At 40.0% G+C, this 19927-nt stretch overlaps 1 protein-coding gene across 1 annotated transcript in view; it reads left to right on the forward strand.

The window, feature by feature from the left end:
- Positions 1-19927, forward strand: part of AFF3 (AF4/FMR2 family member 3) — a 323273-nt gene that overhangs the window by 41566 nt on the left and 261780 nt on the right. Inside the window, exons 2-3 of the mRNA XM_015638560.2 lie at positions 7555-7675; positions 12923-13798. Of these exons, the coding sequence (XP_015494046.1) occupies positions 7555-7675; positions 12923-13798 (997 nt within the window). The remainder of the gene's footprint in view (positions 1-7554; positions 7676-12922; positions 13799-19927) is intronic.

The raw sequence follows: 19927 nt of genomic DNA on the forward strand, positions 1-19927 counted from the left end.
GAAGTTCTTCACTGTGAGGATAGCAAGACAGTTGATCAGAGTCGTGGATGCCCCATCCCTGGACATGTTCAAGGCCAGGTTGAATAGAGTTTTGAGCAATCTGATCTAGTGGAAGGTGTCCTTGCCCAGGACATGGGCTTGGGTCACTTAAAGGTTGCTTTCAACCCACACCTTTCTGTGATTCTGTGATTCTATGGGCTGTTGTATTTTTAAAATACAGCATAAAAGTAACATTTAAAAAACTAAATAAAGGGGTGTCATTGTGATTTGTCAGGTTTGTGCTCTTCAGTTAGGTTTTTTTTATCTCTACCTGGGAAATATGAATGAGGATAGAGAAGGAATACTTTGTCACATCTACATTATCTGTTTCTTTGCAGCCAAGATTTTCACTCAGTTTCTGGAGGTTTTAAATTTAATTCTGAATTGCGAAGAAAAATGAACTCATTCCAGGTGTAAGATTATTAGCAGTGGTGAATTTTACACTTGTGAATATACTTTCAAAGAATATATTGTTAGAGCGGTGCAAAATTAAAGCTGCTGTATGTTTTGTTTCTAGCTTGGCTCAGTGTTGTTTTAAGATCTTCATCCATCTTAGGCACTTTCCCTAGCAGATTTTGGGTTATAAAAGAAAATAAGGTATTGAAAATAGGATTACTGATTAATAGAGAGTGGTTAATTTTTGAATATCTATGTGTAATATAAGTATGGACTGGTAAATTTTTATCATATGATGAAGTTATTTTTCCTGATAATTATATCTCAATTTTTTTCATTGAGCAAAACTTCACAGAGGGAAGAATATGTGCATGTTTTATCTGTAGCGAGGCTGGAAGAGGTACTCTTATAAAAGCAGGTGTTGAGCTAAATAGGGGTTTTTTTAATGTTCCTCTATTATCATGCTCTGACTCAACAACCTAGGTCCCAGTCTTAACTGCATCCCTAGGTTTTCTTAGCATTTTGATACATGTTTAAAATTCAGTCAGGTTGCACCTGAAGCACTTACATTTTGTGAATGTCAGGTATGAGTGCCTGTAAGGTAATAACTGCACCCACAATTAGCCTTTCCTTGGTTCCTTCCAGCTGCCCGGTGTTAACCCTCAGAAGACCTGACCTGAATGCTCCGATGCTGATTTTGCAGATATGATATGTATATATTCATTTGTTTGGTGGATACAATATATCTGCCCCTGAAAATACAGCTCCCTGTTTTGGACTTGGAATTTCCAGGCGGATAATTAAAGTAATCTCACACCTTCCAGCCTGCACCTGCCACCGTGCAAGCGGCTGCCCTAGCTCAGCTCCCCCTGATCATATTCATGTTTGGTCGGTAGTGTTTCATGGCTAATACAAATCATAAACAGGCTGTAAAAGCTGAAGCGTCAATGAAGCCTAGCTTTAAAATTGCTGGAAGCTAAAGTTTTAAAACTGATACTGCAAAGTGAAAAATGAAATTTAACCAGGCACTTTGGTGAAGGAAAAATAATTTATTGGATGTAAGATGAAAAGCTGTGAGAGTAAACATCAATCTCATCTTAGACACATGTCATTGATTGATGTTTGCTCTGTGCTGCTGCCTGGAGGTAAACTCTTTGAAATAGCAAAATAGGTACTTTATCTGTCTGTGGATAGGAGCACAGTTTGTTAAGTTACTGCTTTTTTGAGACCCTGCTACATCTTTATGTTCAATCAAAGTGAAAACAGTAAATCAGAGTAATTGCTTTACCCCATGGCATTCCTGTTTGTAAATGGGAAAAAATACTGTAAAAATCCTCAAATTAACTTCTGCTGTTTAGGATAGATAAACAGTCTAAAAAAAGCCAGTTGTAACGTAGGAAGGTATTTTACTGATTATGTAAACTTGATCATCAAAGGCAGCCCCTTTGTTATAATTTAACTGATAGTTCAAATATCATTAGGGAAAGTATTTCATGCTCAAAGATGTAAGGTTGCCCTGTCTTGGAGTTCCCTATACCCTGTTAGCAATGAGTTTCCAAACAGATACCATTTATGCTTATCTAGAAGTGGAACTGGTACCTCGAAATTGGCCAGCAAAAACCATAGACATGAACAGTGACATAAAAAATACTACTGTGTTAAGCACAGCAATTCAGCAACCAAGACAATATCAATTGTAATTAAATCTTTAAAGTTAAGATTCTTTTCTAAAAATGTTTGGGGCTGTTGCCTTTACAGGGTCTCAGTCTGACTCATCCTTTTGAGTTTTAAAATATGGCAGAGACACAGGAATGATGAGACATTAAAATCCAGAATCCAGTTTCCATTCTAAATTGAATTACATAATCACTGTCCTGCATCAGGGTTGGACTGCTTTTTTATGGTGTTAAGTTTTTGCTTTGACTTACTCTATTTAGCTACTTTGGCATAAATGTAGTAATTCAGGGGAGAATTAGACTATTAAATATTGAAGAAAATGTCCTCACTTCAGCCTGAAACTTAGTATATTGATTTTTGTGGCAGATTAAAATTGGTGGGGAAATGTTGAGAATAATCAGTAAACCATTTTAAAATTTATTTTCTTGAAATATTGCCTATTTCCCATGGCTTTGAAGCAGTTATAACTTTGTTCATAATTCAAAAATGACCATGTGCTAAAATTTAATTTCAAAGATATATATGTCCTTGCAGAAAAGTTGCTCCTGGGTCTAGGTTTATTCTTGAAATGCACATATCTTTTAGTCACTTACAGTATGAGTTGTGTTTTTGAGGTGGGTTTTGGTTTTGTTTTTTTTTTTTTTTTTGTTTTTTGGAACATGATCAGCCCCTGTAGTGACATGGACTGCACCTAGGAGCTTGGGGATGGTGTCACTCCCATGAGGCCAGGAGTGAGTGTTGTAGTCTGATGACATTTTGGTGGAGCTTTTTAATTTCATGATGGAAGAAGAAGGGTCAGTTTAAGAACAGATGGGAAGGTTGACAAAATCTGGGAAAGAAGCTCAGCCCTGGGAACTACGTCTTCCCTAGGAAAGGTCTGCCAGGAACCCACAGGAACTGTGGGTTTGCCAGGTTAAGAAATAGCTGCCTGTTAGCATGAAGCATCAGCTCTGCTTTTGTAATTAATATGTCTAGACTTCAGGTTCTGAATGTTTTGAGCTAAGTGCCACAGGTAGCTGCCAAGGTGAAGGAGATCAGCCTCCTGGGTAAACATTAACTGCAAACAAACAAGCTACTCCTGCTAAATTTATATCGCAATATTTATGTGTGTGGGGAGGTAGAAGGAAAATGAGTGTGTATGTGGGTGTTGCAAAGCCCTCACAATTCAGAGAATAATGAACTAAGTCTTTGGACTGGAAAATTATATTGGAAAGTCTGGAAAAGCAAAGACAAGATTGCAGGGTGCTGCAAATGATAAGTTCAGAAACTGTGGGCAGGTCTCTGTATACATGTGGTAGCACCTTCCTCTGTCATGCTGGTACAGGTGGCTGGGTCACAGCCCCCTTCCTTTTCCAGGATATAAACTGATGCCAAGAACAGCAATCTCACCCTTAGTTTATCTCCCTGTGTCTTTAACAGCCTCAAAGATGCCAGCTGTGAGGAGGATGGTGATCTTGTAACAGAATAACAGAACCCTTCCAGAATCTCCCCTTCATGATGCAGCAATTTTGTGGTTTCTGAAAAGGTCAAGCAGCATCATTAATGCACACCATGTAATTCCTCTGTGAAGGTGCAGTGCTTCGTTTGTGGAAAAGGACATCTTCCTCTGAATGCAAATTTGGGTGTTACCAAACTGAAGGACAGGAGGATATGTTGGTGCACTGTTGCCACATTGTTCATCATGGAGATGAGACCTTTTTATTTGAGTTGCTCCAAAACGTGGTGTCTAAGGGAGGCAAAGCAAGTCAGGAATAGTGTGCTTTAAAAAAAAAATAAAATAAAAAAAAAATAAAAGAAAAGGAAAGAAAAGGAGATTTATCAATACCTAAAACTTTAGGCTTTTTATATGATTTCTTTCAGCCTAGCCTGAGACAACATAACTCTTTGGACTTTGTAGGAGATTAAATCCAGCCCCAGGTTTTTCAGGTAAAATTATTGCTCTGCTCCTAGGTTGTCCCCTGAGCCATCTCTGTCTATTTCTAATTAAGGACTAAAGGAAATGGTTCCTCCTGATGGCAGGAGTAGCATGAAGAAAGCTGTGAGTGTTTCTGTGGGGAGGCTGGTGCCACCACCACCCTCCCCTCAGGAACCAGCATGCCTGGGCTCTCCTCTGCAGGCTGGTCTCACAGGGAGCCACACTTACCTTGGGCATGGCCAAACGCTGGGGACCATCCAGGTGATCTGCCAAAATGTACCACAACAGATCAAAATTCATTAAAGTACCTACTCTGAAATGTTTAGCAATCCACTGGAAATCTGATCTGGCAAATATCTGGGACTGAAATTATTCTGTGCATCCTGGAAGAAGCAGAGAAGGTAGGGGTGCTGTGACCAGGGTGGTGGTGGTGGTGTGCTGAAAGCTCTTTGAGCCTGAGACACTGTCATTTAAGCACAATTTGTTGGTATATCCAGTATGTGTCTTGGCAGATCTTAGGGCTGAGATAAATCAAAAAAAGCAATGTGCCAAATTTCAGATAATTTAATTTCTATAATGCAACCTTTATTCATATATAATTTTGCAAGTGTTTGACTTGTTGCTCATGTTCTGGTTCATGTCCTTTAAGCATGAATTTGAAACAGATGCAACTTTTTGAAAAATAGCAGTATACCATTTAAAAATGGTTTAAATTCAACCTTTTGGAATTTGACCTGTATGAAATAAATATAAATGACACTGACTTTTGGGAGGTGAACGTTTGCATGTTCTTTGGTGCCAGGTCTTACAAAACTGAGCATGTATACTACACATATATATTTATATATTGCTCACATATGTACACATGCCCTGATGAGGAAAAAATCATGAGGTTTTCATGAGCTTGTTCTTCATGGCTTAGCTATTGAAACATGACACACGTTAAACCATTAAAAGGTACCTCTGGGATTGTTTTAAATTGCAAATTAAAAAAAAAATAAAGAAGAAATCTATTAAAAAGAATCATTTTCCATTAACTGAAGTGTTTGCAATAAAGGCAATTATAGCAGTTGGCAGTATTCTCCTTGAACCAAAACAAATAAATACATTTGGTGACATACGTTCAAGAAAATGTGATTGCTGCAATGTTCATGCAAATAAGGAGCAGCTTCACAAATGCTAGACATTTTGCCATCTGGTATTACCAAAGGAACACAACTCTCAACTTGTAGCTTTTCCTAACTTACTGCTTATAGATGACGAATTAGGCATTGTCACACGGTTCTGACATTTGCATAATCATTCTGAATTACTGCAGGTTGTGCATTGCATTGCCAGCAGTGAACTCATTTGAGAATGGGGTTCAGAGACCTGATGACTTGTATGTCTTCATCAAATATATCTGTCCAATAAAGGGATAAAAATGTTCTCCCACTTTAGGAGTATCACACCAGTGGATTTTTAAATTAGTGTGAGGCCTAGTGAAGAATGTTGTACTTGTTTACTTCCTAGAAATTGGGTAGAGACCAGTATTATAATTAATCTCAGGGAAGCTGTTCATCTCTATTTGGCTGCAGGCTAGAGTACAAATGCAAAGCATCTCACAGAGTCAAGAGATGCTGGATGGGGACATGTAGCTGAGGATGAAGTTATAGCCTGATCTCTTAAAACTCCAGAAAAAGCCAACCTAGCAACAGTTATTAAGCTTGGCAGAAAGTCTGGTTTAGATGCAGGTGCTTGTTAACTGGCTGAGCTGATAGGAGTAGGCTCCATGGCACAATGAAGACCTCTGCTCTCACAGCAGTCAATGACAAGTGCTCTGCCTCTGGTCTTAGCAGCATGTGCAGCAGGTGATCTCACTCCCAGGAACCCATGGGGAAGCCTTCACCATCCCCTTCTTTCTGGAGGGCATTTTCCATGCCCAAAACTCCATTGCTATGATTTCCTCCTCATTACCTGCTTTTCAAGGAGAAGGTGTTGGCGTGAATAACATGCATTGCTCATGAATAGTGTGGGATAAAAACCCAAAAACCCTCAACCACCTGAAAGTGATTGTAATGTGGTGTTTGGGTGCTGTCTCCAACCTGCTGTACTGAAACGCTGTTTCACAATGATCCCCTGTGTCTGAGAGCTGTGCTTGGCCCCTGGCATCTGCCCTCAGACCCATCAGAAGGCTCCTCTGCAGTCCAGTTCCAGTTAGCAGCATCAACAAGCAAACAGAAGATTCTCTGTTCATTTAGTGACTGTTGAGGCATTGTTTTTAAATACTAATAGCATCTAACATATCCTGTGTATTTTCAGCTCTCTCAGGTCTGGAGTTAGAATCAGATAGCTGTTGGCCTTTTGACTGCCTTGCCTGAGGCATACTAGGTAGCATCACGTGGGTAGCCAATGCAACATATGTTTTACTAACTGGGAAGCTGGTTAGCAAGACAATGTTTATCTTATTAACACATGGTGCACTTACATGACATTAATATATATTCCTGCTTTACAGATTTACTGTGCCAGAAGAAAATCATTAGCTGAGCTAAGCAAAATAGGAATCAGCATACTTGTCACATTGTCCTGAAATAACATGTGAACTTTGTTAGACATGTTGGCTTCGTTTGTGAGGAGCATAAAACATTATCAACTGAAATGTGTAAATCTGAAAGGTGGTGTTCTGTAGAAATTCAGAGTAAGACTTCTGTGGTTTATGTTGTCGTGTATTAAGCTAGAATTCTGAAAAAAAAAAAAAAGAGTTATTTTTTATTCTGAATGTTTATATTGGAGCTAAAATTGTTAATTGCTAAAAATCACTGCTGTTGTGTAGTGCACTGATTTTATTCTCTCTTCAGCTACACCCTACTAGCTGTACATACACTGTTGTGCCACTATTCATTTATTCATGTTCTGTGGTTGTGATAGTGTCAAATCCATCAGAAGGAGGAATTGTTTCAGTAGTAGTTTCACGACTTGGCTGATTAGCAGAGATCAGAAGAAGCAACCTAACTGTGGAAACCACTACAGCATATAGTTTTAACAGCTCTTTAGGGAGCTAGTTAATGAAGAATCACTACAGAAACACATCCATGTGAAAAAAGGAGCATTTTCATACAACACTCAGAGGATATGTCATAAGTGGGAACATGTTCATAATTTCTATTTACTCACAGATGTAATTACCATCTGCCTTAAGAGAACTTCTAGTCTTTGTCAAAGTTGCTTAGATATTTCCTTTGTCTTGTTTCAAGCAGAGAAGTTCTGTACAGACTAGATCCTGCCATGTGATTTCTTTTTTATTTTTCTGTAAGAATTTAATTATCTATTCTCTGTGTGAAGAAAGAGCCAGCACTCCCGGAGACCTGAACCTCTCCAGCCTACTTGAACTGGCTGAAACTGATTCATGTTTGTGCTTATTTTTGCCATCTGTCTGCAAAACAGAGTTCTTAACTTTTAAATGCATGCTGGTTTATATGTTGCCCTCTAATTTTTAACTCTAAAAAAACAATTTCTCTCTTTTTTTTCCCCCCCTCTAACTCCAGTGTGTATGAGCCAGATAGAAACGTGCTGCGAAGGAAAGAATGGGAAAGGAGAAATCAGGAGGCCCAGCAGGACAATGGCGCATTTAACACAAGCTATTCCCTCTTCAGTGAACCCTACAAGGTAGATGCTTCCCAGCTGGGTCAATCTTTGTTTATTTATTTATTCCACAGTACAAAAATGTAGCCTGCAGAAGGCACTGTCCAGGTTTCATCACCCTCCCACGAGTGCTAACTTCCCAAAATTCACGGAGAACATGCATGATTCACTGAGGGTTGGATTTTATATATATTTATATTTATGTATGTGTAAAAAGCTTCTTCTAGTGTTCAGCAGCACACAAGAGTGCAGTGAACTAGAAATATCCCAGCAATATTTGAGATAGAATTAAAACTAGGAGGTGAAGGTGAAGGTAACCTGTTTTTTGCAATACTTAGAAGAAAACAATTGTGTAAGACAAGAGTGTGAAAGTTAAGCAATACTGTAAACATTGTGCCCTGGTCAAGGTTAATATACTGAAATACCTTTTTTTTCCCCTATAAGGATTACTAAGATAATAAGAAAATTTGTCTGCTATACATGTTTTCTCCTCCACCAAAGGCAGAAGTAGCTTAGGAGTCTCAACTCCCTGTGTTGTTCCTCATGATAACAGCACTTTGATGAGGCACAACTGTCTTCCATCACTCCCTGTTAGAAGGTCAAGCAGGGCCTTCTACCCTCTGTAGAAGCTTGAAAATGGTGAACAGGACCAGAGAGCAGTGTCCCATGAGGGCTGCTCCTCTCCCTCAGTTTAACCAATGACTGCCTGTATGTATCAAACCATCATCACGTATTTTCTGCTGTTCCTTTCCAGAAATGTCCAAGTTACTGTAACAGCTACCACATTGTGAAGCCTTTCCCTCCATGCAGCATCACTTGCCCTTGGTGCTTAGGGTGCTTTAGTGCCTCTTTCCAGGAAACCTATTTGGGACCTGGCACCTGGCTTCTGCTTTGACTTCCATGCTTGCGTTTTAATTCTTGTGCTCCAGGGTCAGCTTTTAGCTTGCCCTTCTTCCAGATTGTTGCTTGTATTTAGTCCCTAATAAAAAAGAAAGATCTACCACTTTCAAACCATGTCTCTTGAAGGAACACAGCTCTGTCTGCCTTGCAGCTGACCTCCAGCTGCCTGGATTTCAGATTCATTACAAAGACGTTTAGAAACCATGTCAAATGTCTTGAACTCCTCAATGACCTACTTGAAAATACCATGAGAGCAGTCAAGGGCTAATCCATGGAAGAAGGACTGGAAAGCCTAAGTCAGCCGTGTCTTGGCATCTCTTAAGGGCTATGCTCCAGTGAAGACTTAAGGATTTTCCATTTGGTCCAGTCAAATAGACACAAAAAGAATTGGGCCTTTTGCTGGGTCCCCGGTACTATTTTGTCTGTGGTGCCTCAAGTTGGTGATACTGAAGCTCAAATCACTTACAGAAGTTCTGTCACTTCCATTATTACTTCTGTGCCAGTGTACTGCTTGTCATGACACAGACGTGATGTGCCATGGACACACCAGTAGTGTCTGAGTTAGGACGTCAGAAGGCACCTCTGTGCAACCACATTATAATTCCATCAGCTTTAATAGGAGTGGCTGAAAAATCATTGCTGTCTCTAGAAGCGAAAAGGATACTGAGTGGATAATCCTATGAGGCAGCCAGAATAATGGTTCCATTCCTGCTTCTTACCTTTAAACACACTGTGTCCCTATTTTGAACAAACATGTAAAGAGGGTGCTGCAGAAATGCATCCTGCTGCTACCTTTGTCAAGGAAACATGGGGAAAGGCAAAGCCCAGGACAGCAGTATAACTCACAGCTGTTAGTGTGACAGCGTTGCTTGGGGTGATCAGTCATTCTGATAGTATTGAACATCAAAACTTCTATCAGTGGCATACTCTGAATGTCATGTATACACTGGCAATGGACCATTGGGCTCTCTGAACTCAGCCAAGCTTTTGTGAACCTTCAGTGTGGGGGGGAAAAAGATGTGGCTTGGGCATTTTGATCTTACTGTGGAGTGAGCCTAACTGCAAAAGAGAAAACCTTTCTGCAAAAGCAGAACTGAAACACACTTGTAGTCCCTTTAAAGATCATGTTCACCTTCTAGGGGTTTCCAGAGGGGAATGAAGTTATAACAGATATTCACTGCAAGCTCTGATTAAATTCAGTATTCCTCTGTGCAGCTTGAGAAACACGAGCTAAAGCCAAAGGATATGCCATTCAGAAGACCATATCTGAAAATCAAAGGCAAACCGGAAATCTCTTAAATCTTATGTCCTCTCTCACCTTGACATGTATCACTCCTACTGTAACATTGAATTTTCTCAAAAATCCTGACTCTTCAGGTCGCCCCTTATCCTGTTCAAAGTATCCATAGCAACCCTCTATGAAGGATTACAGGAAATCCAGTATCTTTTACATAAAATCTCTTTTACAGGGGAGTGGAAAAGCAGGAAATTAGTTCTGGATATTTTCTGGACAGAATATCTTGGCCCATTAACTATATAAGTATTTTTAGTGAAGCAAAAATTCTGATGGCCTTCCATGCAGCCATCAGGTTTATTTTTAGAAGTGCTATATGTTACCATCTTCAACTGCTTGGATTTGTCTTGCATTGCAGAAGAATATCGGAGCACCATAAGTCAGACATGTTTGCACAGAATGCTTTTTCTCCTTACACATTTTGTGATCATGTTTTCCCTGCGGGAATACTTAAATAAGGCCAGCAATATTTCAGAGAAGATAATAGGACAATCTAAAGCTCATAACAAGTTACCTCAGATCCCATCATATTCCCAAGAGGATGTAGGTGAACTCCCCTGTATGAGATCAGCTCAATGCAAAATCTCACCTGAAGCTGTCCCCAGTGCATCTTGAAGGAATAAACAGCACAGACCAGTTGTCAGCATATGCCATGATACCAGTTTGCTGCAGTTATTCTTGTGGCTATCTGGGATCTCTCAATACAAGGTGTCGATGTGTGACCTTCACATCACATCCATGTAGAAGAAAACCTGATGACGTCTCTGAGCTATTGATGGTCTACATATAATCTGTAATTAGGCTTTTGTTTCCTTTCATCTACAGATCAGCCATCAGAAAAAAACAGACCTTCTTTTTGGGAGGCTGGACATCTTAAGGGCCAAACCTGCACACCAATTTGTTTATGTCCATGGAGCTAGAAGCAGACAGGTGGAGACCTGTCCTCACCAGATGTCTGTGCTATGGGAGACTTGTGGGTGTCAGAGGCCCCATTCCATTTGGTGGTCATTGTTGCCATGCTCCTGGCAGGGAAAGGAACCTCATACACACTCTGGATGAATAATAATGAGTACAGGCCCAACAGCAGATTTCTTGTCATTGAGGAAAGCTGAAAAAACACTTCTCTACAAGCTATCTACACAAGGTGGAGGATCCAGTGAAGCATTAAGAGATACACTGGGTAAAAGGAAATTTTCCTGTATGTTCTGCAATTCTGCTGGCCAAGGAGATGCTCAAGTGTAGAAATTATTTCATTGACTTCAGGAGACATATGAGTGTATCTCGAGCCTTCTTTCTTTTCAGATGTATGCGATGCCTCGCATATCATTAGCCTCATTAATAGTTTCCTCTTCTTTAGGATATTGATGTGATTCCTGTTAAGTGAAGGAACACCTTTTCTTTAAAGTGGTTTGCTATCTGTGAGTCAGTGCTTCAGACTTTTTTCCAGGTTATTATCTTTGTGACAGTAACAGCCTCATGTGCAGAGGGAAGATCAGCCTGTAGTGGTTGAGCCTTGAGCCATCTTACTCCAAGTTTTCAGATGTGAGACTTTCATGTTCTTCCCTTCCTACCCCCTTCGGTGTATATTACTGATATAGATATTTAGCTCTGTTAGTACAGTAACAAAAACATATCAGAAAGCTAGGTGTAATGCATTTTACAGGTACAAGGTAGTGTCCTTCAAATTTGAGGGGAAACGTTTGAAGCAAAACAGGACTGCTTCTACTGTTAGACATATGAATGCTTCCACTGTAGACCTCTAAAAGTTTGCATGTGGAAATCATAGCACTTATTTACTGTACATTTTTGCCTGGGTTCAGGTTTTCTACTAGGAAACCCCCCCCAAAAAAGATTCCAAACTGGGGAGTTTCCCTTGAATACCTTCCCTTATATACCCCAGTTTTCGAGAGTTTTCCAGATGTGGTTGCCACATATTTCGTGTTTTTAAATGGAACTTTAAGAGGATCTTCTCCACTTCCTTTACTCTCTTCTTTCTCCTTCTTTCTGTTTTCCTCTAAAGCAGAGAGTCTTGAGATGAGAGCTTGGCCTTCTGAAACCAATAGGAGTTTTCCCATTCAGACTCCATGTCTGGAAAAGAGAAAGGAGAACTCCAGTGCCTCATTACTGTCATCCTCTGAAAATGTAAAGCAAAGGACATCACACGCCTGCATCTTGGCAGGGTTCAAAAAATCTCTGCTGTAAAAATGCTAATGATACACCCTTTTGCTTACAGTGGCTTTTTAAAGCAAGAATTTTCAATGTTTTCCAGTATGTTTTATTTGCTTGTTTTATTTCTTTGTGAAGCTTCTGCCTTTTCAGTCAGGAAGTAAAAGGATCATTTTTAAGACAGTAATTAATCTTAAAGGGGAGGAAGGGTGGCTGTATTCCCCCTGCTATGCACAGCAAGCACTGAGAAATGTGAAGAATTTGGCGAGGGCTCTGTTCACCTTTTTTTTTTTTTTTTTTTTTTTTCCTTTCAAGAGGAGAGTGCCCTGGAATGAGCACCCTGTCAAAGCATTTTCAAAGAAGGGACATAATCTGTACTTTTCCCATTTCCCACAAGCTGTTTTCAAGTCACCTCAGAGCATTTGGCTGGCTTAGACTGACAAATTCATTCAGTGCTTGCATGGGATGTTGTGTGGCTTCCCAGATGGTTATGAAAACTTAGGCAGGCAGAGGAAGAAATTTGGAATGCAGTGTTTTCATTCATGACTGAAGGAGAGCTTGCATTGGGCTACAGGAAAAGTTTTATCATGGTCAGATTTAATCCAAACCACTCTGTGCAGTTGCAATAATAAATTTTCCACTTTCCAGGTAATATACTTTAACTACAGCGTGATATCAGTGATAGATTTCTTTTTTTATATACTCTAAGGCCCTTTATAGCTTTTCCAGTTCAGGGTAGATTTAAGATGTTGACAAGTGTCTTCAGAGACAATAAGGATTTTCGATTTCATCCCTCAACGCTGCTGCTGAATAAGACAGTCTTACTTCAGTAAGGATTTCAGCAGAAGCATGCAGGGAATCTTGTTTTTCTTATGTTGACTGTAGCAGAACACTCAATTTTTGTTTTGCAGACTAACAAGGGGGATGAGCTTTCCAATCGCATCCAGAATACGTTGGGCAACTACGATGAAATGAAAGACTTGTTAACTGACCGGTCAAACCAGAGCCATCTCGTTGGGGTTCCAAAACCTGGGGTTCCTCAGACATCTCTCCCCAAGACTGATGAACATCTTATCGCAGACTCGAGACCACCACCTCCTCCTCCTATTTCCAGCACTACTTCTTCCACACCAGCATCCCTAGCTGCCCAGCAGAGCAAAAGTACCACGATGGGCTGGCAGAAGGCTGGGCATAATGCCGCTTCAGATGGCCAGCAGAGAGCAAGCAAACACGGACACCGGTCGCTGGAGTCACACAAGGGTGACTTCAAACTGGCGAACCAAAAATCCAATCTGGAGAAACTAAAACGCTATGCATCGAGTCCCACCTCCTCCTCTTCTTCCTCTTCTTCTTCCTCCTCTTCCACCTCCTCTTCCACCTCCTCTTCCACCTCCTCTTCCTCCTCCTCCTCCTCCTCCAATACTGCCCAGCAAAGCTCACTGAGGTCCACATTAGGAGACAACATCAACAGAGGCCAGCAGCCAGCAAAGCTCAGTTGTAGCTCAGAAGGAGGAACTCAAGTCCAAGAGAGGCCAGCAAAGCACAGTGGAGGGCACTGTGTCCAAAACTTCCCACCTTCTCTTGCTTCAAAGCCTAGTCTGGGTCAGCAGAAGCCAACAGCTTATGTGAGGCCAATGGACGGTCAAGACCAGGCTCCTGATGAGTCTCCAAAGCTGAAGTTACCAGCAGAGACGACCAAGTCATATCGGGGAGTGCCTTCCAGCAAGCCTGATTCAGCCAGGACCAAGTCAAAGATGGCCAAGTTCAGCATTCCTAAGCAAGCAGAAGTAAGTGTTTTTATATTTCTTATGACACACCCCCACACATGGATGGATGGATGATCCTATTGCACCTGCTTCTTTAGACATTTTTAACATACTGGTTTGCATGTTGACTTTTTTTAGTAACACTGATATAGTATATTGCAAATTGCAGCCTCACAGTATTAAAGATACAACAGCAAAATGCTTATTGTCTTCAGGACCAAATACTTCCCACAGGAGCACATTTTCTAATAGTGTATATTATTTCACTGACTCTTTCCTGAGTGTTCATCTATAAAGCCTGGATGGTTTTTTTTCTAGGCAGGTGTATTGCTTCTTACTGTTCATATTTCATTGATTTCTTTCTCTTTGTCAAAGATTAAATGAAGTGAATGTGACCAGAAATAGTTCTGCCATCCTCAATGTCAAAGTAGTTTTACAATCTAAATAAATTACTTACACAATATGAAATCTGCAGAAGAGATGAGAATACAGCTATGAGACTCTACTTTTAGTTAATAGTATCTGTTTGTTTCAAGCCAATTTCTGAGACTGAGGTTTCCTTCTTAAAAAATTTCCATCTGTAGAAACCTGGTGTAGTGGGTTGACCCAATATATCTGGCCATGCTACCAAGTACAAGAAAGTGTCTGGAAAAGCTTTTAGACAATATTTATTTATCAGCAATAAATATAAAATATGTCTGCTTGGACTTATTGTAAATTCATTTATTTCACATTCCTTTTATGCCAGGAGGACACTTTGCTTTACCATTTTGACTGTGATTGTCTGGTTTTGTCTTTTTTGATGAGAAGGAAGTGACTAGTTTTGGCAAAATAAAGGGTGGGTTTTTTTCCAAGGGTGTATTCAAAGGCCTGTATGCCAGTACAGAGATGGTCACATCATCCCTTGTGGAAATTGATAGATCTCCTATGACTTTAAAAATTATAGTATTTATAGGACTATAGGACTCTATTTGACTGAATCATTGTGACTTTCTCAGACAAGAGGCAATAATTGTTTACTCTTTTTTGACAACTGTGATGTGTCTTGACATGTTTTAAGTCTTAAATTTTTTTTTCTGGCATTGTTAAAGGACAGGAAAAATCTAATTTTTGGTGGAGTTCTCTGGCCTCTTAATGTCTGCTTTTCAGAAATGGAGTTGACTCTTGTATTCCCCTTGGGTTTGGTTTGGGAAAGAAATCTCTCTGGAAGCAATTATTTCTGTGATTTTTCTCCAAGTGAAAGTTCCATCAGTTCCAAACACCATGTAGGTGATATGTTGTTCCTAAAAAGGGGTTGTTTTAGGCTCTTAAGCCAGATCTTATAAGCAAATACAGCATTCACAAACTGCTGTAATTGTGCAGATAGATCAGGTAACGGCAGATAGTAATATCCATTTAGCTATTATTACCTCTTTCAGATTTGCGCTTCTATCTGCAAATGGGAAGTGTTGTTAGAATTAAGGATGCCTGTGGCAATTATCTGACTCTTTCAAATTTCCCCCCTTTACATGTATGCAATACTCTAAGGACTAGTATGGGAAGGAGTTCTGATAGGCAATCATTTGTTTGTCTGAAATGCAGAATTTTCCATCTGCATTCCAAATTTGTCTACCTCTGAAAAGAAAGATTTAATTTGTTGTATGTAATCTGTGCTGCTGCATAAGCATAAGTTTATACTGCAGTTTCTAGATGAGGAGACATAGCTGAGATCACCTTAAACTAACTTGTTTAGATACTAATGGCAGTGTAAACTGTAGTAGGAGAGAGTGGACTGCAAGATACATACTAAAATATCCACCAATTTCTCACAGATTTTGTGCGATGCTGTATTAATGGAACAGTCAGTATTTGATAACAGAATATAAACATTCAACTGAAGTTGAAGGAGGTGGACAAAAGCAGTGTCTGGTGGTTTAAAAAAGATTATTATGAAAAATGATGGACAAACGTCTAAGAAGAAAAATAGTAGGTGCTATAGATGTTGGAGTTTGAAACTGGAGCTAATGAAAGTTAATGTTTAGATCTGAAAAATCAATGAAAGACAATGGACCAGCTGTTTTTCATTTATCCTGATATTTTCTTTGTTCTTTTTCCATCCCAAGTGGCACAAGCTGAAACTTGTAACCCACTGGTATTGCTACAGGGAGAAATATTGACCAAGACTGAAGGTTTTTTATTCAGTGTTGCTTAATCTACCCACCCTTTGATTTTCAGTTGGACTTCTTTAATTTCAAAATATTTTTTTCCATTCCTATTATTTCTATCGTAAGTCTTCTAGTAGAATTGTGTAAGAATTCCCATCCTTTTTTAAAACTTCTGCTATTAAACTCATAAATTTTCTCCTTTACATCAAATGTTTGCCATCCCCTCTTAGGGCCAGATGTTTTAAGCTGCTTGCAGCCATGGTCCTGTGAATATTTGCAGGCAAAATGAGGCCTCTTGCTCAGAGTGAGGCTAAAGGTGTTGCCCAGGACAGACCTGGTATCCCAAGTGACTGTGGGAAGAGTAGAGGTGTCATACAGGATGATTGTGAGGGAAAGCAGGCTGACAAGTAGGCTACAGGAGTGCCTGGAAGCTACATGGAAACAGAAATGAGAATGGCAAAAAGCTGCTTAACAGCAGCCAGGAATGAAGGAGAGGGGCAGAGGGCTTGAGATAGGGCATCAAGGGCTGGTAGTGAAATGAACCTGTCTGCTAAAACAAAAGATGCATGGCTGAGATGGGCTAGGTAGGGCAGGCACTGTGCTCTAGGGTTTGTGTAGGTAGCACTGTGAGGTCTTCTGGCTCCTGGTCAGTTTTCTGTCCACCAGAACTCCCAGGTCCTTCACTGCAGAGCTCACGTCCTGCCAATTAGAACCCAGTCTGTGTTGTTGCTGAGATTATCCCTCCCCTTACTCAGGAGTTGGTATTTCTCCTTACCAGAGTCTTATCAGTTTATCTAATACAAGTTCTGGGGCCCCCAACCCAAGAAGGATGTGGATCTGCTGGAGCAAGTCCAGAGGATGTGTGCTGTGCTGATCGCAGGGCTGGAGCACCTCTCCTATGAAGACAGGCTGGGAGAGTTCAGGGTTGTTCTGCCTGGAGAAAGGGAAGAAAGAAGAAAGGTCCAGTGAGACCTTAGAGCACCAGGACCTAAAGGGAGCCTGCAAGAAAGCTGGGAAGGGACTTTGGGACTTTTTACAAGGGCATGTAGTGATCGAACAAGAGGTGATGACTTGAAGCTGAAAGAGGGTGGATTTAGATTAGATCTCAGGAAGAAATTCTTTACTCTGAGGTTGGTGAAACACTAGAAAGGGCTGCCCAGAGAAGCTGTGGATGTCCCATCTCTGGAAGTGTTCAAGCCCAGGTTGGATGGGGCTTTGAGCAATGCAGTCTAGTGGAAGGTGTCTCTGCCCACAGTACTGGGACTGAAGTTAGATTAACGTCCCTTCAAACCCAAACCATTTTATGATACCTGTGCACTTCCATTTCTGTTTACCAGTTTGAAAGAACCATCAGTGGAAAAATAAAAACATAATGAAACAAACTTAAGCTTCTCTGTAAGGACTGGAGAATAAGAAGAAGTGTCACACAAAGTGTGTGAGTGTGTCATCAGCAGGACACAAAACCCTCTCCTGTACATCCCATGAGGTTTTCAGAGAAACAGGGCACAGAGTTGGCTGCAGCACAATTATTATTCACTGGAAATAAAATCTCCTGAACACAAATTACAGACCATTACTTTTCAATAGATGAAAAAGGTTGATTTTTAATGCAGTTCAATAACTCATTTTATATTTTTAATCAGTTTTGTAAAACCTTGACACAGACTGAAGCTTATAAATTTTTTTAATTGTTTTAATGAGAATAATTTGGATAGACCTGTGTGTAGAAAGGTAGCATTTACTCATTTGGGAATTTAATCTTTAGTAGCCAGGTTCATCAGTGTTAATTAAAATCCATACCAAACTTCCTGGTCATTCCAAAATTATCATACTGCTCTGTAGAGATGATAGCTCGTCATCTCAAGTACAAGTATTTCACATTTTGAACTACTTAGAAATTATATTGCTCTACGTAAAAACCCACTGTATTGGATAAAAGGGAAGAAAAATTTGATACCAGGGTATAGAGGAAAAGAGGCAGGGAAATCAAGTGCCTCTCTTTTTTAAAATGTTCTTGAGTGAAACAATAAGAAAAACCTAGGGTGGAAAATCATGTTCTTTATATCCAAGTTCTGTTTTTGAATTTCATCTCATAGGCTGCATGCTGCCTTTTTATTACATTGAAGAAGCCTCATCTATTGTCCTTTGCTTACTTCTCTTAAGGGTTATGGAGCAAAGAGGTTGTATTCAAGAATGACTCTGAGTCTAATGGTAAAAGGGAAGATTTGCTTTTGTTAAATTTGGAAACACATTTATGTGAAATGTAGGCAAGGTCATCATGAGGACATAGTCTTTCTTATTCACTTCACGGAGCACTTACACAACTTCTGCAGCAGAAGAAATGCACCATAGATTAAAGGTTGAGTTTGGGGTTGCTTTTTTTTTTTTTTTTTTTGCAGTGATCTTAGGCAAATTCCTGTTTGCCTGGGTAAGATACTCTCTGCAGTCACTCTCCTTTGAGGGGCTATGTATAGCTATCAGCATCTGGCACACACAGATCTTCTTGAATCTGCAATCTTTTTTTTTTTGCCTATTAGCTCTATCCTCACATATTAATGGAAAGCAAAACCACCCCACAACTCTTTCCTCTGCCTGAAAAAACTTCACAATTCAGCCTCAGTGTTGATAATTTGATCCAAGTCAGTCTATTTGAAGAAGATGCATGTATGATAAGCAGTTTCATTCCAGTTTAAAATTGAAGATGTAAGTTCATGTGCTGCTGCATTTCATTTGAGAACAGAAGGTCCAGTGAAAACTAAATAGGGAGGACAGTCATTATCAGTTCATGCTTCCTCTGGAAATGTCACATACCTGGATCTATGGGACAGTGGAGGGGAAACAGTATCTCATGAGGAAGGATAAGGGTTTAAAGGGGATCTGAGTAAGTGTTTTTCCTCAGAGGCACAACACCACATCCCCCTGGCTGCAGTGGAGCTTGTTGAAGTGTTGCAGGACTAAGAGTAGAATTCAAGTCTTTCTTCTCTACTTCCCAGGGTGTTCAGTTCTGGCCCAGAAAGGCAGAAATGAAAATAAAAGCACAGTCAAAGATGCTTTTAGATAAAAGGGGAGGGAGAGATTGAATGCATTAGCAAAAGGGTCCAGACTTCTTCCGGCACCGTTTCAGGATGCGCCCAAAGAGGCTGGAGACATAAGCGCAGAATTAAGTGTGTTGATACTCCTCTACCATTTATTGACTTCACTGAAGAATTGCACTGCCTGAGAAGCCAGTTAGCAATCACAGCACTTGAGTACTTGTAAGTGTGAGCCAGTTGTAGATGTTTTCTTTCCCAGATGTTCATGCTGCATTTACAAGGAGACACAGATCAATTTATCCCTGTAATGGTAGCCCTGACCTTCCCCACAAATAAAGAGTGTTTTCCCATGTTAAACAGGAAGAACTGCACAACAAGAGCAGTGTGGTGCAGAGATCCCTGCTAGTGCTGAGTTATTCAGGACCTTCATGTGTGTCTGTGGGAGGGCTGTGTGTTACTGCCTGTATTTATGTAGCAGAGTTCAACAGAGTAGGACTGTGAAGAAAGAGTGTATTAAATAGAGTGGTATTGGAAATGCTCTTAACAAACACAGTTGAGACCACAATATGAAGGGTTTGGGGTTTTTTTGGTATAGTTTTCAAATCATGACAAGCCTTTGCCTTTCTCACATTCTGCAGTCTCCAGGGCACACAACAACTGTGTGTGAGGGCAGCTTCAGTGAGCACAGTGGGCCTAATCTCTCTGGTTATTCTTCCATGACAGCTCTTGTAGAAGGGAAATGCTATTTAGACACCTTTACTTTACTTTTAGAGCTCCCTACTTTTACTGTTTCTAGCCTCCGTGAAACAAGGTTCTTTCTCTTTTGAATTTATTGTCAATATTTATTTTTTTTGGGGGGGAGCAGCACTGGCTAAGGTTTTTTGAAATATAAAAATAGGTTTATAAATATAATAGTTTTTATAAAAAATAGGTTTTTTGAAAATAAAGAATTTAATAAAATAATAGCTTCTAAA

Source organism: Parus major, chromosome 1 (assembly GCF_001522545.3).
Source record: "Parus major isolate Abel chromosome 1, Parus_major1.1, whole genome shotgun sequence".
In the NCBI taxonomy this organism is placed as follows: Eukaryota; Metazoa; Chordata; class Aves; order Passeriformes; family Paridae; genus Parus; species Parus major.